Below are 22,547 nucleotides of genomic sequence, written 5' to 3'. Positions count from 1 at the left end.
GCAGCAATCAAATAGCACCATTTGTCCAGTCAGCGTCTGATTCTGATAATAAACATGGCCGCTCTTGTTCTCACCTCAAAATACAAACTACTGTCCAATCATCATTTGTTAATATGCAGCTGTATCATCCAAATGCACGTTAAGGCCTCATACAGTCTGTGTTTCATGTACTGTACAAGTTTTATCCATATTGTTCAGGCCTCAGAGCATTAGCTTTAAAGGCAAAAACCCGACACTGACCAAATCAGAGAAAAAAAAAAATCAAGATATTCTGTTTGTTTTTTGGAGTACAAGAAAATTACTGACTGAAGAAAAGTCGGCACTCCGTCCAATTTGAATAAATTATTGTAGGTCCAACTTTTAAATATTCATCAAATCACGCGTTTCGGAATAAGTTTCCTTAATCATACCTACATGTATCACGTTACCATATTGTTCTTTATCTCGGCTTCATCCCATGAAGTTTCTGTATTTAGACTCTGGACTGTGAGGAGGAATATAACGAAGACGTAGATCTGTCCGCATTAGGGGAAGTTTCTCATGAAAACCAACCTGGTGACTTAATAATCAAGGTGTTATCCCAGATTAAGGAATCCTGTTCCGAAAGACGTCAGATGTTTCTACACCTATTTTTAATAATGTCTTTGTTTATGGATCTGTAGTAAAGAATTTATTCAAGTTGGATGGAGTGCGGACTTTTCTTCAGTTTGGATTTAACCTTGACGCCAAGCTCATGGGATGACATTAATGCAGGAGTGGCGGTGACCGGTGAGCTGTCCCGCATGTTGTTAGACAATGACTGATGCCTGAATGAGGCCTAACACTCTGGTTCTTCTCTAGATAAACATTGTGACGGTTGACGGCATCACTCCCCTGTATAACGCCTGCAGCAGTGGCAGCGTGGCTTGTGTCAGCATGTTACTGGACCACGGTGCCAACCCAGAGCTGGAAACTCAACTCGCCTTTCCCCTCCATGAAGCAGTTGTAAGAGGTAACATATTACACTTTTCAGATATTGAGAAAGATTCATTTCTGTCCCTGTTTCCCCCGTAGCGTAATCACTGCATTTTTTTTTCCGGCAATCTGCAGCGTTTAACAGTTCAACCAAAGTGGCTGTGATTTCATGAAAATTCATTTACACAGTGCATTTTAGGGGGATCCTTGATGGAGAGGGTCAGTGTCAGACTGGGTTGGCAAAGGCCCATCAGTAACATTGATTTTTGGGGCCCACTATTCAGCTACATGCAAAAATATCCTGACCCTATCTCACAGAGTTATTTTTGTTTATGTGTAATATTGATTTGGCTAGCTTTCTGAATGAATAATTAAATGATGATTTCTTTTTCTAATTTTTTTTTGCTCATTGGCAGTCCTTCACAGCGGCCTACCAGAGGATTGCCCCGTTCTCCTGTGGGCCAGTCCAAGCCTGTAGGAAGTGATCACCTCTTCCCAGAATAGGTGATAATTTATAGATCCACGGGGGTCCATCCACTGGGACCTCCATTGATCTTCAGAATAGGGCACTTTTATCACCACTGCCGCTCCACCACTCCGTTCTTTTTCTGTGGGACTACGGGAGCACTGTACTCCGCTTTTCTCCAGATGTCCCATCAGGATAGGTGAGACATTCTTCCACCTAAATACAACTTTGAGGATGCTACAGAAATGTGTGGTTCTTGATGCATTATTTTTTCCAATGCTGCATCAAATCCACGTTAAAATCTCTTAAAAAGAAGCAATAAACAGAGCTGATTGGAATTGTGTACTTTGGAGCAGAAATCTACTGGAAGAACCGCAGCATTTCTGGACGTAAGAACATGGTCTTGGACCCGTGTCAGGATCAGTAGGAAACATTCCAGCTGATACACTTTTAACACAGTTTCTATTTTATGTTTTAACATTTTTCATTTATTAGTACGTATTTAACTTTTTATTTTTAAAGCCTCAATGTCAGAAAAATTGAAAAACAAAATTGCTTTTTTTCTTAAGCCAAAGTAATTAAAGGCAAAAAAATAAATGTTTCTGTAAAACAAAACCTCAAACTAAGTGATACTCTCTTACGAATATCCACCTTGACTGTTCCACCACCAGCAGCAGGACCGCTATGGCTTAGGGTGATTAGCTGCAGCGGTCAGAGGATTTGGCCAGTGCATCATCACAAAAAGTATACAGTGATGTGTTCCAAGATGCTTGAAACCTTTTCCTTCCTGATAACTCTTGTAATCATTGCAGTTTCCCTATATCAGCTACAGGAAAACAGGCAATATTTGACATGCTGTGTAATGACATGATAGGACTGTAGATGTCGCTACAACACAATATATCGTCCCGTGTGGATGGAGAATAAAATAACCCCAACTAACTGAAAAACTATTATTCAGCACTGATCTTGACTGGTCGTTCCTTCGTTGTTTGAGAAGTCTTTACATATAGAGGATTATTCCAAATCCTATTCATTTCCTAGATTTTATCAGACAAAACATAACGTATTTAACTTGCATCATTAACACAAAAATGTCCTGTGTCTAGATGCTGCTGGTAGAGTCTTATTATTGCGCCCCCTGGTGTTTGTTTGATGTCCCCCAAACATCCACATAGTGCGTCTAGTACCGGTGGTCGCACTTGCTCAGTAGCACAATCCTTGTAGTGATTCTGAATATTGTGCAAATTTCATTAGTTTTTATTATTTATGTTTTACAATTCAGAAGCCTAAAATTAGTGAAATTTTCAAAATTGTCCAATTTACTTGCCATACTGGAGAGAATTTTCATTTTTTTTTGGGGTGCAGGGGATAAATGATGTGACTGGCCAGATTATGACATTGCTGTGTTAACTTTTATTTTCACAGTTTTATTAATTGCTGTTTTGAGCAGAATCCACACGGTTTGATCATCTGGCAAACTATCTCTCGTCTCCACAGGTCACAGGGAATGTGCAGAAATGTTAATAGCCTACGGAGCAGACATTGAGAAAGAACTGCAAAACAAGGGGACCCCTCTTTATTTAGCCTGTGCCCATCAAAAAATAGACTGTGTCAGGAGACTCCTTGAATTAGGTAACCGAGTATGACTCTGTGATTGCGCATCCAACATATTACCAATGTGTAATTAGTACGAGATACATGTGATCATAGGTCCTCTCTCCTCATCTACTCGTTTTGTTGAAGAGTACTGTACTTGTTTTTTATTATGTATACCCCTTTTCACATGTAAGGCGCCATGGAATAAATGGCGCTATAATATTAAATAATAATAATAGTGCTTATAGGAACACACAACAGGATTACACAGCCCGCTCCCGGGGGGCTACATGCAGCTTGCGATGTTGTGTGGTCCTCGGCCATCTCTGGGTCTCCAGTCTGAAGTCTCTTCTCTGTAAGAAACCCCAAAGAAGAACAGATCATTGACTGCTCATAAACACACACGTCAGTTTTTGTCATGTACGAGAAAAAAGGACCAGTTTTCTTTTTAACAGAATTTGATCAGAGTTTGATCTAAGTTATTTTCATGTGGTGAAAGAAAAAAAGAAAAGTTTCTCTGCTTTCTTCTGTCTGAAGGTCCGTAAAAATCAGACCGCACTCAGAATCACGGACATGTGAATGGCCCTATTGACGATCACAGGTTTGAGTACTATCCATGAAAACCACTAATAACACTTGTACAAGCACAAGGAACGTGTGAATGAGACATTAGGGTGAGAACACTGACGTGTTCCTTCATTTATATTAGTGCTACACTAGAGATTTCATTATTGCTGCTTCATCTAAGACCACAATTCACTCGGTCAGTGTTTGGTCAGTATTTACCTCAGCAGTCAAAAGCCAAAACCAGGAGTGGGTGATAAATACATAAGTGGTGACGTGTTTCTATTATACTTTTCCTCTAATTGTTCCTCTCCTGGTTTTGGCTTACAAATACTGAGGTAAAATACTGACCAAATACTGAACGTATGAACGTGGCCTAAGAGTTTCATAGCAAAGATGAACATGTTCATAAACCAAACACTCCATTGCAGATTGAGTAGAAAAACAATCTTTATTAAGATTTATTTATCGTCTTTTAGAGGAAAAATCCATATTTTAGAAAGTTGCCACCACCAGGGCAAGGAACTGATCGGGGAAAAAATAGGCAGTGTAGGACGCCCACAATCTGTGATTGGACGGCTCCTTTATTTTTGGTGCAATGATAGAAGGACCATCTCTTCTGTATATGGACAGTGGCAGCCATTGCTACTCATCACACACAGAGAAGATTCTTCTGGATGACATGGAGGATGCACTTTACTATGAAAGGGAACACTACACATCTGGGGCTATGGCCACATGATAAACAGCAAGAATGTGCATGGTACAAAATCCTGTCCAACTGTGACAAAAAATACCGATCTCATGGCAAACAATTCAGATCTCTGCCATTAACCCACAATTACTAGAGGAAATACAAGACGGTTGACGCTTTGATTTATTAAAAAGAAAGTTGAGCAAAATAAATCATTTTAAAGGGAATCTGTCAGTAGGATCAACCCTCCTAAGCCATCTATATGGTCAAGTAGGGCATAGAAAGTTGAATAAAATGATGCCATGATATCTGCAAACTGATGTCCTATTCCTGGGAAATCCATGTTTTTCTTAATATGTAAATGAGCTGGATCAGGAGAGCAGACTGCCAGCCATTACATGTCTCACACTGGTAATGTCTTCTTTCATTTACAATCACCTCTGTTTGCAGGGAGATCAGTGTACAGTCTATAGATCGTAGCTCAATAGTGTCCCTCCCCAAAACACAGTATGATACCTCCCACAGTGAATTCTTCCACAGTACTATCCACACTCACAGTATGATAACCCTACTGTACTCTTCTTCCCTGGCAAAGTATGGTGACCTCAGCAAAGTATTATGCCCCAACAGTGATAGCAACACAGCCCTCCATGCAGTATAATGGCCCCAACACGCCTCCACTCAGTATGTAGTTAAGTAAATAAGGCAGCACACTGCAGCGCTAAAACATACAAACTTGAAAAACGAAATTTGAACTGCATTACTGCACTAGAAATATGAAAAATGAGAGCTTTTAGCGCATAAAAATGGCCAATTTTATGTGTACCTGGTAGCCCCGTTACGGCATCTCTCTTATACCAGGTCCTAAACTTGCCTTACCTCGCTGAGAATAAACATCTCCATCTGAATGGGTACATGTGAAAACCTCTTTCTAGACTAAAATTCTCTCTCTCTGTGGAGGGGTATTGGACCTGCTGTAATTAAAACACCTGAAGCTAGGAGGCGGAGTGCACGATCAGAAGGCTAAAGAATACATTTCAAAAACCTGACCGGCACATCCAAACATAGACTCAGTGTGACTCACACTGAGTCTATGTTTGGATGTGCCGGTCAGGTTTTTGAAATCCACTCAGAATGATTCCCCAATACAACCATTCACACTGTATAATGCCCCCCACTTCCCCTCCAAATAGTACACTTGCCCCCACCCACCCTCCAACCAGCATACTGATCACCTCACAGCGCTCACAGTATTACAGACCCAACAAAACCTTCACACTGTATAATTGCTTGCATACAGTATAATGGCCCCTACATAGCCTTTCATACAATATAATAGCCCCCACATAGTGCTCCATACATAATGGGCCCCACATAGTACTTCATACAGTATTATGGGCACCACATAGTCTTCAATACACTATAATGGGCACCACATAGTCTTCAATATACTATAATGGGCACCACATAGTCCTCCATACACTATTATGGGCACCACGTAGTCCTCCATACAGTATTGTAGGCACCACATAGTCCTCCATACAGTATTATGGGCACCACATAGTCCTCAATACACTATAATGGGCACCACATAGTCCTCCATACACTATTATGGGCACCACATAGTCCTCCATACAGTATTATGGCCCCATATAGTGCTCCATATATAAAAAGTAAATAAACAAATTCTCACTTCTTCCCATTTCCCCGGTGCTCCGGCCTCTGCAGCGCTTGTTCTGACCCCTGCACTGCTCGGCACAGAAGGCGCACTGTAGCGACGTCATCGCGCTCTCTGCTCTGAGACGTCACAGAGCTCAGATGCAGAGGGGGAATGATGGGAGAGGGAGCATCAGCTGACGCTCCTCCCATTAATGTTTTCAATGTATCATCATCCAGGATGCAGGGTAGTATGAAGGGGGGCCCAGTTCTGGCACTGGTCCCCCCGACTCACAGGCCCCATAGTGGCTGTGTGGCAAGCCGTTATTGGCGGTACGTCACTGCTCTGGAATAAGACATTGGATCATAGATAACAAGGTACCATTTTATTCAGCTTTCTATGACCTACATCCCCAAATAGATGGCATAGAAGAAATGATCCTACTGACATTCCCTATAATGAGCTTGACGCACGCTGGTAAGATATTATGCAAGAAGCACAGTGAAAATTTGTTTGTATCCTCAAATCCAAAATTGGGTGGGTCCTCAAGGGGTTCAAACTACATCTTAATACATTTGTTTTGTGAGTAGCAACAACTCAAAACAATTCATTTTACACTTTCCATAGAGATTACACTAACTTGGACTTCTGTAGACCTGAAAGTTTTGGGACTGTGTTGATCTTCTCATTTATGTGTTCTGTCCCAATTTATTATATAAACCAAATCTTATTATTCTAGGTGCAAATGTAAACCATGGTAAACAGAGGGACAGTCCACTGCATGCTGCAGCTAGAAGAACAAGCGAGGGGATCGTCAAGCTGCTTATTGATTATGGAGCTAATGTCAAGTACAAAAACATGGAGGGAAAATACCCCATTGAATTATCAGTACCCAGGAGTGCAGTGGAGAGAGCCCTTCTGGTTGCAGAAGGTAATGATTCAAATTCATTAATTGTTATTGTCCCTCATCTGTTCAGTCTTTTCTATATATATCTGTCATTGAGGGAGTACCCTGAACACAACCTCCCTATATTGGCCAGAGAGGAGAACCTCTGACCTCCAGCAGCTGTCACTTTTGTGGAGCCCTTCCTTTGGAGAATAACTACAATTCTTATAGGGGTTTCAGTTGCACCATGGACATTAGTTTAGGCTCCCTTTGGCCCATATTAGACGATCAATACTATTACAGTCACGTAGCTGAGGGCCATTTTGGATATTTTGCATTGACGCCCATGAACTTCAAGTTATGATTTCCACCATTATTACTTAGATAGCCTTCCTTTGACTGGCTGCAAGTAATGCTACATGTTACCTGTAGGACTCAATCTCATACAAAAGGGTGTTAGACTTGGTGGGATTTATAAAAAAAGACAAAAAACCATTTCCAGTGGAAGGCCCCACAGAATGCTAACTACCTCCGTCTAATAGATACAACAATATACAACTGACAACAGTATACCTTAAAATGAAGAAAAGTAAGCATGGCTTAATTTTGACTCCACTATTTGTGATTGTGCAAGATTTCCTACATGTTCCTGGAACAATCAGGCTTAGGTCCCCTTCACACGTTTATGTCTCTGGTACGAGTGATGACAGTTTTCCACATGTTCCCGTACTGGAGACACTTACAAATGTAGACCCATTCAAATCTATGGGTCTGCACACATGTCAGTGTGATATGTCCATTTTTTCCCGGCAGCACGGACTGCAATACGTCCCACTCATGTGCACACTGATGACACACGGATGGCATCCATGTGTCATCTGTGTGACTCATACCGGAATGGAATGCCTGGCATCAGGGAAAAGCTTTACAGTTAGTGCTGTTCCCAGGCATCGGGTGCTGAATAAAATTGTCATCATCCTCTCCTGGTCTCCCTACAGTCATTGAGACCAGGCGACGCTAATGAGAGTTGTAGTTAACAAACGCCATCTGTGAATAGCACAAACTACACACTGTCAACATCCTCGCATGGTCTCCCTGCTATCAGCAAGACCAAGCGATGCTGCTGAGAGTTGAAGTCAACACCTGCCATCTGTGTATAGCGCTAACTACAACCGTCATCATCCACGCCTGGACTCCCTGCAATCGAGACCAGGCAACGCTGATGACAGTTGTAGTCAGCACCCATTGCCTGTGAATAAAGTGCATTAAATAAATAAATTAACAGTGTGGGGTCCTCCTTATTTTTAATAATCAGCTGAGGGAAAGCAGACAGCTGAGGGCTGCTGTTATTCCGGGAAGGGGCCAATAGCCATGCTTCCAGCTTGTTAATCTCACAGCTGTCTGCTTACCCTTTACTGGTTATTTAAAAGGGATAAAAAAAAATGATTTGAGGTCCCCCCTATTTCTAATAACCAGCAAAGGCTAAACAGACAGCTGTGGTCTGATATTAATAGGCTGGGAAGGGGCCATAGGTATTGGCCCCATCTCAAACTAATAACACCAGCCCTCAGCCGCCCAGAAATGGTGCATCCATTAGATGCGCAAGTTTCAGGCACTTGGCCTTAGTGCTTCCTGATTGCCCTGGTGCATTAGCAATCGGGTAATAGTTCTGGGATTGATATCAGCTGTGTAATGTCCACTGACATCAAACCCAGGTATTTCTATGATAATAAATGGGTAAATTAGGGTAATTTTCAGGGGCGGGGGATTTCTACAATTAAAGAACTTTTCTCTTTGTGTCTTTATTACTTTTGACTACATGGTTAGCAATGGGGGTGTCTGATAGATACCTATCCACTACTAACCCCTAGGCTTGATGTCAGTGAACATTAGACAGCTGACATCAACTCCAAAACTATTACTCCGAATGCCAGTGCACCAGGGCAATCGGGAAGAGCCGAGGCTAAGCACCAGAATTGGCACATCTAATGGATGCGCCATTTCTGGGATGGCTAAGGGCTGTGGTTATTAGTCGCAGAGGGGGAAAATATCCCAGCCTATTAATATCAGCCTGCAGCTGTCTGTTTAGCCTTTGCTGGTTATTAAAAATAAGGGGGACTTCATGTCATTTTTTTCCCCCCTTTCTATTAACCAGTAAAGTCGATGCAGACAGCTGTGAGCGGTTATTAATAGGCTGGGAACCTCCATGAATATTGGCCCCTTCCCCGAATAATAACACCAACTCACAGCTGTCTGCTTTCCCTCAACTGGTTATTAAAAAGAAGGGGGACCACATGCCATTTTTTAAATATATTTATTTTCTAAATAAAAGTACAGAAAACTACACACAAAGCACTGATCTCACTACATATTCTATCTATCTATCCATCTATCTGTCTGTCTCTTGCTAATCTATTCCATTTTTAGCTGGAGAACGACAAAGTGGTGAGACCTAATAATCATCTGTCCTACTGCAAGCAGAGAGAGGGGAGAGGCTTTTGCTGAAGCCAGACACAGGGCAATTAGGTGGAGTAATGGGAACATGTATGAGTTCCACATAGAGAAGATTTCTATACATATTTCTCAGTTTCCTTAGTAATATGAGATCAAATAAGATCAAAGGAAGAGGTGGGGTTTAATCATCTGCTATCTTCATGCAGAGAGGATATAAGGGGCAGACTTTTTCTGCATTTAGACACAAGACAAGAAGGGGAATATGGCCATTTTCTAGAAAAAAATATTTCTTTATATACTGTATATTCTTAGTAAGCAGTAATAAGAAATAAAATAGGATAAAAAAGAAAGGATATTAAAGGTAATTTGTCACCAGTTTTTGATTATGTAATCAGAGAGCAGAGTGAGATGGTCTGAGATCCTGGTTCCAGCGATGTGACACTTGCTGGTCTGCATCCTGTCATTTTTATACAATTCCTTTTTTCTCTGCTGCAGATCTAGCAGTTTTCTGAATGCTGAGCTGTGTATAACCCCGCACTAACCACCGATTGGTAGCTTTCTGTATACACTTTTCACCCATCCACCTTTCGTGTCTCCCCTTTTCCCCATAGTTTGTAAGCTTGCGAGCAGGGCCCTCATTCCTCCTGGTATCTGTTTTGAACTGTATTTCTGTTATGCTGTAATGTCTATTGTCTGTACAAGTCCCCTCTATAATTTGTAAAGCGCTGCGGAATATGTTGGCGCTATATAAATAAAAATTATTATTATTATTTTTACACTGTATATTAATAGAAATCTGCTAATCAGTGGTGGGATGGAGTTACACAGACCAGTTGACTAAGAGTCATGAGACATCTAGTCCTGTAGGGATAATCTCCTGCTGATAAAACACTTACAAATCATTGACAACAACAACACACAGCCTAGTAAATGATACATCTGTCACTGCGGTAACTTGCGCATGTGCTACTTACTGTGCTCACTGCTTAGCTACTTCCCATGTCAGGCTGTGGAGCTGAGTACCTCATACAGCACTTCCAACCCTGGTGCATATTCCTTCTGTCTCCACCTGGCTATAGGGAGGCCGGACAGATCCTGAAGAGGTTAACCTTGCTGTGTCCTGCAGGGTTTGGGTTCCCCATCCGATCCTCCATCATCAGGAGATATATTAAGCTGCTTGCCTGAACTTAGGTTCCTGTCCCTGTCCGTCTCCAGCATTCAGTCTACTGTCTTTGTCCTGTATCTCCTGTAACTGACCCAGTTCATTTACCCGTTCTGTATGACCTCTCCTCTTCTGACCTCAGCTTAGTTTTGTGAATCTGTGCTGCCTGTGCACACCCATTACCGTCACAACATCACTAGAATCAGGATCTGAGCTGTTTCATAATGCTGCTCTTAGATTAAATATAAAAACCCGATGACAGATTCACTTTAACGGAAGGGATTTCTATTTTTTGTGCACTTTCTATGTTTAGCGTTCTTTTAAAGATCAGTGTCATTCCAACCATTTTCTGATTCGACAGAGACATGCTAGATATTTATTTCAGTAAGGCCGGCGTCACACTAGCGAGTTTTACGGACGTATGAGCGCAGAAAATACGTCCGTAAAACTCGCCAAACAAACGGCACAATTATTCTCTATGCCCCTGCTCCTATCTGCCGTATTTTACTGATCCGTATTATACGGCTTTCTACGGCCGTAGAAAATCGCAGCATGCCGCGTTTGTCACCGTATTGCGCAAAAAAAACGCCAATGAAAGTCTATGGAAGCCCCAAAAATACGGATTACACACGGACCAGCAGTGTGACTTGCGAGAAATACGCAGTACAGTAAAATCACACTGACAGCTTACAGTAGAATAGGTAGAATAAATGTGGACACATAGAATAGGTATATATATATATATATATATATACAGTGGGGCAAAAAAGTATTTAGTCAGTCAGCAATAGTGCAAGTTCCACCATTTAAAAAGATGAGAGGCGTCTGTAATTTACATCATAGGTAGACCTCAACTATGGGAGACAAACTGAGAAAAAAAAATCCAGAAAATCACATTGTCTGTTTTTTTAACAATTTATTTGCATATTATGGTGGAAAATAAGTATTTGGTCAGAAACAAACAATCAAGATTTCTGGCTCTCACAGACCTGTAACTTCTTCTTTAAGAGTCTCCTCTTTCCTCCACTCATTACCTGTAGTAATGGCGCCTGTTTAAACTTGTTATCAGTATAAAAAGACACCTGTGCACACCCTCAAACAGTCTGACTCCAAACTCCACTATGGTGAAGACCAAAGAGCTGTCAAAGGACACCAGAAACAAAATTGTAGCCCTGCACCAGGCTGGGAAGACTGAATCTGCAATAGCCAACCAGCTTGAAGTGAAGAAATCAACAGTGGGAGCAATAATTAGAAAATGGAAAACATACAAGACCACTGATAATCTCCCTCGATCTGAGGCTCCACGCAAAATCCCACCCCGTGGGGTCAGAATGATCACAAGAACGGTGAGCAAAAATCCCAGAACCACGCGGGGGGACCTAGTGAATGAACTGCAGAGAGCTGGGACCAATGTAACAAGGCCTACCATAAGTAACACACTACGCCACCATGGACTCAGATCCTGCAGTGCCAGACGTGTCCCACTGCTTAAGCCAGTACATGTCCGGGCCCGTCTGAAGTTTGCTATAGAGCATTTGGATGATCCAGAGGAGTTTTGGGAGAATGTCCTATGGTCTGATGAAACCAAACTGGAACTGTTTGGTAGAAACACAACTTGTCGTGTTTGGAGGAAAAAGAATACTGAGTTGCATCCATCAAACACCATACCTACTGTAAAGCATGGTGGTGGAAACATCATGCTTTGGGGCTGTTTCTCTGCAAAGGGGCCAGGACGACTGATCCGGGTACATGAAAGAATGAATGGGTCCATGTATCGCGAGATTTTGAGTGCAAACCTCCTTCCATCAGCAAGGGCATTGAAGATGAAACGTGGCTGGGTCTTTCAACATGACAATGATCCAAAGCACACCGCCAGGGCAACGAAGGAGTGGCTTCGTAAGAAGCATTTCAAGGTCCTGGAGTGGCCTAGCCAGTCTCCAGATCTCAACCCTATAGAAAACCTTTGGAGGGAGTTGAAAGTCCGTGTTGCCAAGCGAAAAGCCAAAAACATCACTGCTCTAGAGGAGATCTGCATGGAGGAATGGGCCAACATACCAACAACAGTGTGTGGCAACCTTGTGAAGACTTACAGAAAACGTTTGACCTCTGTCATTGCCAACAAAGGATATATTACAAAGTATTGAGATGAAATTTTGTTTCTGACCAAATACTTCTTTTCCACCATAATATGCAAATAAATTGTTAAAAAAACAGACAATGTGATTTTCTGGATTTTTTTTTCTCAGTTTGTCTCCCATAGTTGAGGTCTACCTATGATGTAAATTACAGACGCCTCTCATCTTTTTAAGTGGTGGAACTTGCACTATTGCTGACTGACTAAATACTTTTTTGCCCCACTGTATATATATATATATATATATATATATGTCAGTGAGACACATATATGTATATATATTATTACTTCATACAGCGCTAGATAGCTTTAGGGCCATGTTCACACGTTCCTGATTTCCCTGCTGTTTTTTCTGCACTAAAAACCGCAGCTCTTGGCAGAAAACGCAGGTCCTTTTTTTGGTGCGTTTTTTGATGCGTTTTTTAGTGCGTTTTTTTATGCAGTTTTCTATGCAGAGTCTGTGTGTTTTCTAGGAAGTTTTTTAGGGTTAAAATGGCTGAAAATACTCTAACCCTACCCCTAACCCTACCCCTAACCCTAACCCTAACCCTACCTCTAACCCTACCCCTAACCCTACCCCTAACCCTAACCCTACCCCTAACCCTACCCCTAACCCTAACCCTATTCTAACCTTAGTGGAAAAAAAAAAATCTTTATTTTTTTATTGTCCCTACCTATGGGGGTGACAAAGGGGGGGGGTCATTTACTATTTTTTTTATTTTGAACACTGAGATAGGTTATATCTCAGTGATCAAATAGGCACTTTGGAACGAATCTGCCAGCCGGCAGATTCGGCGGGCGCACCGCGCATGCGCCCGCCATTTTGGAAGATGGCGGCGCCCAGGGAGAAGACGGACGGACGGACACCGGGAGGCCGGGTAAGTATAAGGGGGGGAGATGAGGGCACGGGGGGGCGTCAGAGCACGGGGGGTGGCATCGGAGCATGGGGGATGGGATTGGGGCACGGGGGGGCAGCCACACTGCAGCGGTTCTGCACCACAAACCGCAGAAAACCCGCAGATATTTTTTTCATCTGCGGGTTTTACTGCGGGTTTGACCTCACAATGGAGGTCTATGGGTGCAAAACCGCTGCAGTTCCGCATAAAGAAGTGACATGGTACTTCTTTTTTACCGCAGCTATTCAGCGCGGCTTTTTTAGTTAATTCCCGCATCATGTGCACAGTGGTTCCTGTTTTCCATAGGGTACAATGTACTGTACCCTGCATGGAAAACATCTGCGGACCCGCAGCGGCAAAATCGCGGCGGTTCCGCAGTAAAAAACGCACTGTGTGAACATGGCCTAAAGCCTAGAAAGCTCCCAGGCTCGAGTTCATATGAGGACAACCAGCTGAGGGCACCTCTTATGAACTCGAGCCTGGGAGCTTTCTAGGAAAGTTCCCACGATCTAGGGACAACCAGCAGAGGGCACCTCTTATGAACTCGAGCCTGGGAGCTTTCTAGGAAAGTTCCCACGATCTAGGGACAACCAGCAGAGGGCGCCTCACCGCAAATGCAGGTAAATATAGGTCATTGACCTACTTTACCTTCATTCCCCGGGGTTTTGCAGCCACGAATAACGTTGCATTAGCAAAGCTCGTGGCTGCAAAATATTTTAACCCCTTCAGATGGATTTACATCGTTGGACATTACAGATCTTCGGAAGGTAAGGATATTGTTGGTTTATTATTTTGACTTTGTTACAGATCGAGGGTCTTCAGTGAGTGGATTGAGCGTAGAATAAATTATTACAACAACCTTTGTGATTTTTTCATTAAAATAATTTTTTATAATGTGTGTGTGTTTTTTTTAACCCTTTACTACTATTGGATTAATAATGGATAGGTGTAATAATTGACGCCTCTCCATTATTAATTTGGCTTAATGTCACCTTACAATAGCAAGGTGGCATTAACCCTTCATTACCCCATATCCCACCGCTACACGGGAATGGGAAGAGAGTGGCCAAGTGCCAGAATAGGCGCATCTTCCAGATGTGCCTTTTCTGGGGTGGCTGGGGGCAGGTGTTTTTAGCCAGGGGGGGGCCAATAACCGTGGACCCTCTCCAGGCTATTAATATCTGCCCTCAGTCACTGGCTTTACTACTCTGGCGGAGAAAAGTGCGCGGGAGCCCACACCAATTTTTTCCGCCATTTAACCCTTTAATTTAGTAGATAGAACGGCCAAATTTTGCATATACACACTACTAACATTAGTAGTGTGGAATATGCAAAAAAAAAGGTGATATGAGATGGTTTACTGTATGTAAACCAGGTCTCATATCATGTCGGGTTTAGGAAGGAGATAGCAAAAGCCGGTAATTGAATTACCGGCTTTAAAGCTATCTAGCGCTGTATGAAGTAATAATATATATACATATATATGTCTACTGTGTCTATAGACAGTATATATATATATATATATTTTTTAACACATGGATCCCTTGTATAGCCGTGTGTTGGTTTTGCAAGCCTGCGAGAAAAACACGCAGTACGGATGCCATACGGATTACATACGGAGGATGCCATGCGCAAAATATGCTGATACACCCTGCCTACGGAGGAGCTACAGACCACTTTTTTGGGGACTTTTCAACGTATTACGGCCGTAATATACGGACCGTATTGTCTTACGCTGAGTGTGACGCCGGCCTAAGGGTTCCAAGTGCTGAGACTAGAAGTGTGGTGATTAGGGTTGAGTGACCTTTACTTTTATAGGATCGGGTTTCACGAAACCCGACTTTTGAAAAAGTCGGGTCGAGTGAAATCGGCCGATCCTATGAAAAAGTCGGGGTCGGACGAAACCCGAAACCCAATGCAGTGCATTGGGTTTCCATGGTTCCCAGGGTCTGAAGGAGCGGAAACTCTCCTTCAGGCCCTGCGATCCATATTTTAGTGTAAAATAAAGAATTAAACTAAAAAATATCGCAATACTTACCCTCTGACGCGCCCTGGTACTAACCGGGAACCTTCCTTCCTTAGAATCAGCCTTCCAGGACCTTGCGGTGATGTCGCGGTGACGTCGCGGCTTGTGATTGGCCGCGCGGCCGCCCATGTGACCGCTCGCGCGGCCAATCACAAGCCGCGACGTCACCCGCGACGTCACCGAAGGTCCTGGAAGGGCTGATTCTTAGGAAGGAAGGCTGCCGGAAAGAAGCAGGGCGCGTCCGAGGGTGAGTATATACCTAATAGGAAACCCGACCCGATCCTATAAAAGTAAAGGTCGCTCAACCCTAATCACCACACTTCTAGTCTCAGCACTTGGAACCCTTAGGCCGGCGTCACACTCAGCGTAACACAATACGGTCTGTATATTACGGCCGTAATACGTTGAAAAGTCCCCAAAAAAGTGGTCTGTAGCTCCTCCGTAGGCAGGGTGTATCAGCGTATTTTGAGTATATTCCTAATAGGAATATACTCACCCTCGGACGCGCCCTGCTTCTTTCCGGCAGCCTTCCTTCCTAAGAATCAGCCCTTCCAGGACCTTCGGTGACATCGCGGGTGACGTCGCGGCTTGTGATTGGCCGCGCGAGCGGTCACATGGGCGGCCGCGCGGCCAATCACAAGCCGCGACGTCACCGCAGGGTCCTGGAAGGCTGATTCTAAGGAAGGAAGGTTCCCGGTTAGTACCAGGGCGCGTCAGAGGGTAAGTATTGCGATATTTTTTATTTTAATTCTTTATTTTACACTTAAATCTGAATTCCGATACCAATTCCCGATATCTTAACCATATCGGGAATCGGTATCGGAATTCCGATTCTAGATTGAAAAGATCGCCGACTTCATGGCCGACCCCACACTGGGGTCGGGTCGGGTTTCATGAAACCCGACCTTGCCAAAAGTCGGCGACTTTTCAAAAATTTCGACCCGTTTCGCTCAACCCTAGTGGTGATATTTTCACTGCATGCTGGAAAGAAAATTATCCCAAATGCATAAATTAATTCTTCATTATTAACAATGTATTATAAATTAAAGCTCCAGTTGGAAATTACATTTTATTATACACTCATCAATATTGAAATTCCAACACCAAATAAGAAACGTCATGGAATTTTGAAAATCACCAGATGGATAGACTTGATATTAATATGCAAATTGTGAACAACATTTAAAAAAAAAAATCTCAATTTATTTAGTATCCTGTGATTTTCATAGTTCCACGACTTTTCCTTCTTTTGCAATTTTTATATTGAGGAGTGTAAAACCAGGCATTTTTATGTAGACCATTAATCCGTAGTGAATAAAGTCCTGGCATAGAGGACAGCCACATTAAGTAAATCTAGGCAGAAACCATAGCCTGTTGCTCCCTATTGTTACATGGATGAATATACTTCTCTTACGAGGTGTAAAAGAAATATACAGTATATAAAACCTCTTCAAAAAGAGAAAAACATACTATTGGTTGCATGAGTTTCAACACCAACAAGGAAAATTGGTGGAATTATGGAAATCGCAGGATCGATATACATGTTAATGATTTGTAATTGATGAAAAAAAACTGAAAAACATGTTCAAAACATCTCAATTTATTCAGTATTGGGTATCAGCAGAAATACACACACTTATTTGCTTTGGCTGCTATCAATAAGATTATTAATTGTTGTCTGAGGAATGTTCTGCCATCCGGAGTGCATTTGGGCAAGTAAATCATCAAGATCCGGGGCTGGCAGCTGCCTTTGCAGTTAGGGAATGTTTACTCAAATGTGATTGATGGTAAACAAATCTGGAGACGCTGCAGGACATGGTAATATGTTTAGGCCACATAGACTGCTCTCTGTAACACGAGCAATGTACGGCCTGGCATTGTTGAAAATGGATACTGAGACACAGGTTATTTTCCTGCGAAATGGCAATACTATTGATTCCACCACCAAATAAATGAAAGCCAAGCTCTCAGTGTACCTGGCATGAAGTCTAGGAGGGTTCAGCTATTGCAAATTGTCACCTACACCATAATCCTGGGAGTAGGAGCAAAGATGCTCATGTTGCATAATCCTTATGACTAATTATTTAGTTCTGCTAAACAGATTCCTAATTTTTTATACTTTTGTTTTCTATTGATAATATGTATATTATATTTCTTCTATAGGTCCTGCTTCATTGGCTCAATTATGTCGTCTAAGTATTCGAAAAATGTTGGGATCGTCATGTCTCCAAGTGGTTCCCAGGCTTCAGTTACCCAACAGATTGATACAGTTTTTGTTATATCGATAGAGCTTCCTATAACTACACCAGTGTTTTCTTAGCTCATCCATGATCCAGATGCAAACATATAATTTATCAGTGCAAAAAAAGAATGGCACATTCTGCAAATCTATTTACCTTCTTCTTTCAATAAGAGTCATGCCAGCTTACAAAATCTAGATTGCAAGGAGAGTCTCTGCTCCATAGCATTTTTCCAGACACCCACAACAGTAAGGCCCCCTTCACAAGTCTGTTTTTTGCATCCACATGCGGTCCATTTTTTAAGAGCCGCAAATACGGACAAACGCACACCCACTGTATTAAATGGTGGTGCACACATGTCAGGTTTTTCACACAGACCGTTTGTCCATGTAAAAAGCCCACAGACATGTCAGTTTTTTTGGCGCAGTACGGACAAAATGTGTGTGCCGCACACTGATGACACATGGATAACATGATCTGGAACCTGGGAGGCGTCTGACGGCAAGTCTCACCATTGTCGCCTTGTCTCCCTGAGATGAGTGCGACCAGGTGACAATGAAGGGAGTTGTATGCAGGAGCAGCTGTGTAACTCCTGTGTAAAATAAAGCATTAAATAAAAAAAAAAGGGTGGGCTCCCGCACAATTTTCATAATCAGCAGAGGGAAAGCCCACAACTAGGGGCTGATATTAATAATCTGGACAAGGGACAATACCTCAAAAGGTTCTCAGGCTATTCATAGCAGCTCACAGCTGTTTGCTTAGCCTTTCCTGGTGAATTTGCGGGGGACCTGAGGAAAAAAGTGACGTGGAGTCCCCCTATAAATTCAAACCAGCTAAGATTAAGCAGACAGCTGTGGATTGATATTAATAGCTTGGGAAGAGGTCAGAGATATTCCCCTCACCTCCCCAGACTACCAACATTAGCCCTCAGCCGCCCCAGATTCTTAAGGTACCGTCACACTCAGCGGCGCTGCAGCGATATAGACAACGAGCTGATTGCTGCACCGTCGCTGTTTAGGTCGCTGTAGAGACGTCAAACACAGCAGCTCCAGAACGATGCAGGAGCGATCCAGTGACGTAACAGCGACTCACTTATCGTTCTCGCTGGTTGTTAGGTCCATGTAAAAACATTGCAGGCATCGTTGCTTTTGCTGTCAAACATGACGAATCACGAAGACTTGACGACCAAATAAAGTTCTGGACTTCTAGCTCCGACCAGCGATGGCACAGCGGGATCCAGATCGCTGCTGCGTCTCAAACACAACGAGATCGCTATCCAGGACGCTGCAACGGATCGTTGTCGTTCTCGTTGTAAAGTTGCTCAGTGTGAAGGGACCTTTAGCTTTGCTCTTCCCACTTGCCCAGTGGCTGGTTGGGGTTGATATCAGCCTGGTATTGTCAGGTGACATCAAGCCCAGCAGTTAGTGATGGAGAGGCATCTATAATACGCCCTATTACTAACCCCATAGTAAATTTGGAAATAAACACCCAGCAAGAATAAAATCCTTTACTTGAAATAAAACAAAACTCCTGTTTTGCACAAAACTCCTGCCATGTGCCCAAACAGTAGATTTCCCCCACATATTGGGTCTCTACATGCTCAGGAGAAATTGCACCACAAATTGTGAGGTCCAGTTTCTCCTGTTACCCTTGCAAAAGTAAAACAAATAGGTCTAAAAGAAAAATGTTGTGAAAGAAAAGCAAATGTTTATTGTTTCCTTCCACATTCAAAAAGTTCCTGTGAAGCACCTGAAGGGTTAATGAACTTCGAATGTGGTTTTGAGTACCTTGAGGGGTGCAGTTTTTAGAATGGTGTCACTTTTGGGTATTTGCTGTCATATAGACCCCTCAAAGTCACTTCAAATGTGAGGTGGTCCCTAAAAAAAATGGTTTTGCAAATTGTTTTGTAAAAATGAAAAATCACTGGTCAACTTTTAACCCTTATGACTTGCTAACAAAAAAAAGCATATTTCAAAAAAGCAGACATGTGGGAAATGTTATATATTAACTATTTTGTGCGATATGACTTAAGGGCATAAAAATTAAAAGTTTAAAAATTGCAACATTTGCTCCAAATTTCCCTTTTTATTCACAAACTAGCTGAAGAGCCCGGCGTTGCCTGGGCATAGTAAATATCTGTGGTTAGTTATAGCACCTCACTTCTCTTATTTTCCCATCACACCTCTCATTTTCCCAATCACATCTTTAATTTTCCCCCTCACATCTCTCATTTTCTCCCTCACACCTCTCATTTTCTACCTCACTCCTCTCATTCCCGCCTAACACTTGTCATTTCGACCTCACATCTGTCATTTTCCGATCACTACACTATTTTCCCTCACTCCTCTCATTTTGCACTCACACCTTTTCATTTTCACCTCACACCTCTCATTTTCACCTCAGTATATACATGTTTGTCATCTCCCTTATATATAGTATACACCTGTATGTCATCTCCTGTATATAGTATATACTTGTATGTCATCTCCCCTGTATATAGTATATACCTGCTGTGTGTCATCTCCCCTGTATACAGTATATACCTGTATGTCATCTCCTCCTATATATAGTATATACCAGTATGTCATCTCCTCCTATATATAGTATATACCTGTATGTCATCTCCTCCTATATATAGTATATACCTGTATGTCATCTCCTTCTATATATAGCATATACCTGTATGTCATCTCCTCCTGTATATAGTATATACCTGTAGGTAATCTGCTCCTGTATATAGTATATACCTGTGTGTCATCTTCTCCTGTATATAGTATATACCTGTATGTCATCTCCTCCTGTATATAGTATGTACCTGTATGTCATCTCCTCCTTTATATAGTATATACCTGTGTCATCTCTCCTGTATATAGTATACATCTGTGTGTCATCTCCCCTGTATATAGTATATACCTGTGTGATCTCCTGTATTAGACCTCGTTAACACGTTATTTGCTCAGTACTTTTACCTCAGTATTTGTAAGATAAATTGGCAGCCTGATAAATCCCCAGCCAACAGGAAGCCCTCCCCCTGGCAGTATATATTAGCTCACACATACACATAATAGACAGGTCATGTGACTGACAGCTGCCGTATTTCCTATATGGTACATTTGTTGCTCTTGTAGTTTGTCTGCTTATTAATCAGATTTTTATTTTTGAAGGCTAATACCAGACTTGTGTGTGATTTAGGGCGAGTTTCGTTTGTCAAGTTGTGTGTGTTGAGTTGTGTGTGGCGACATGTATGTAGCGACTTTTGTGAGATGAGTTTTGTGTGGCAACATGCGTGTAGCAACTTTTTGTGTGTCGAGTTGCATGTGACAGGTTAGTGTAGCAAGTTGTGTGCAGCAAGTTTTGCGCATGGCGAGTTTTGCGCGTGGTGAGTTTTATGTCTGGTGCCTTTTGAGTATGTGCAAGTTTTGTGTGAGGCAACTTTTGCATGTGTTGCAAATTTTGTGCATGTGACAATTTTTCCGCATGTGCAAGTTTTGCGTGTGGCGAGTTTTCCATGAGGTGAGTTTTGCACTTGTGGCGAGTTTTGCGTGAGCCTATTTTTTGCATGTGGTGAGTTTTGCGCGTGGTGAGTTTTGAGCGGCGACTTTTGTGTTTCGACTTTTATGTGGCGAGGTTGGTGTATGTGTGGTGAAATGTGTGCTGAGGGTGGTATGTGTGTTCAAGCACGTGGTAGTGTGTGGCGCATTTTGTGTGTGTGTTCATATCCCCGTGTGTGGTGAGTATCCCATGTCGGGGTCTCACCTTAGCAACTGTACGGTATATACTCTTTGGCGCCATCGCTCTCATTCTTTAAGTCCCCCTTGTTCACATCTGGCAGCTGTCAATTTGCCTCCAACACTTTTCCTTTCACTTTTCCCCATTATGTAGATAGGGGCAAAATTGTTTGGTGAATTGGAAAGCGCGGGGTTAAAATTTCACCTCACAACGTAGCCTATGACGCTCTCAGGGTCCAGACGTGTGACTGTGCAAAATTTTGTTTCTGTAGCTGCGACGCCTCCAACACTTTTCCTTTCACTTTTTTCCCCATTACGTAGATAGGGGCAAAATTGTTTGGTGAATTGGAACGTGCGGGGTTAAAATTTCGCCTCACAATATAGCCTATGACGCTCTCGGGGTCCAGACGTGTGACTGTGCAAAATTTTGTGGCTGTAGCTGCGCCGGTGCAGATGCCAATCCCGGACATACACACACACATACACACACACACACACACACACACACACACACACACACACACACACACACATTCAGCTTTATATAGTAGATAAACGCAAGTCACATCAAAGAAATGTTACCACTATAATAAAGTACAATATGTCACGAGAAAACAGTGTCAGAATCACTGGGATCCGTTGAAGCGTTCCATAGTTACGACCTCATAAAGTCACAGTGGTCAAAATTGTAAAAATTGGTCTGGTCAGGATTGTGAAAACAGGCTTCGGGGTGATGGGGTTAATATGATGTACGAGCCCTATTTCCCTAAGGCCGGGGACACACACAACGTATAAAAAAACGGACCGTTTTTGACGGACGAGAATCGCACAAATGTTACCAAAACATTGATCCGTGTGCAGTGCGAGGATGCGATTTTCTCGCATCAAATGATCCGTGTGACATCCGTATGGCATCCGTACTGCGTGTTTTTATCGCAGGCTTGCAAAACCAACATATGGCTATACAAGGGATCCATGTGAAAAAAAAAAAACATATATACTGCCTATATATATATATATATATATATATATATATATGTCAGTAGACACATATATGTATATATATTAATATTTCATCCAGCGCGAT

At 42.4% G+C, this 22,547-nt stretch overlaps 1 protein-coding gene across 2 annotated transcripts in view; it reads left to right on the top strand.

The window, feature by feature from the left end:
* Nucleotides 1-19,793, top strand: part of ASB11 (ankyrin repeat and SOCS box containing 11) — an 89,295-nt gene extending 69,502 nt beyond the window's left edge. For both annotated transcript variants that reach the window (XM_069761045.1, XM_069761046.1), the window contains exons 4-7: nucleotides 841-991; nucleotides 2,921-3,055; nucleotides 6,674-6,865; nucleotides 17,656-19,793. In XM_069761045.1, coding sequence (XP_069617146.1) covers nucleotides 841-991; nucleotides 2,921-3,055; nucleotides 6,674-6,865; nucleotides 17,656-17,780 — 603 coding nt within the window. In that variant the 3' untranslated portion in view covers nucleotides 17,781-19,793. The remainder of the gene's footprint in view (nucleotides 1-840; nucleotides 992-2,920; nucleotides 3,056-6,673; nucleotides 6,866-17,655) is intronic.
* The last annotated feature ends 2,754 nt before the right edge of the window (nucleotides 19,794-22,547 follow it).

Source organism: Ranitomeya imitator, chromosome 3 (genome assembly GCF_032444005.1).
Source record: "Ranitomeya imitator isolate aRanImi1 chromosome 3, aRanImi1.pri, whole genome shotgun sequence".
In the NCBI taxonomy this organism is placed as follows: Eukaryota; Metazoa; Chordata; class Amphibia; order Anura; family Dendrobatidae; genus Ranitomeya; species Ranitomeya imitator.
The sequence above is the reverse complement of the archived record's forward strand: the minus strand, read 5'-3'. Positions and strand labels throughout refer to the sequence as shown.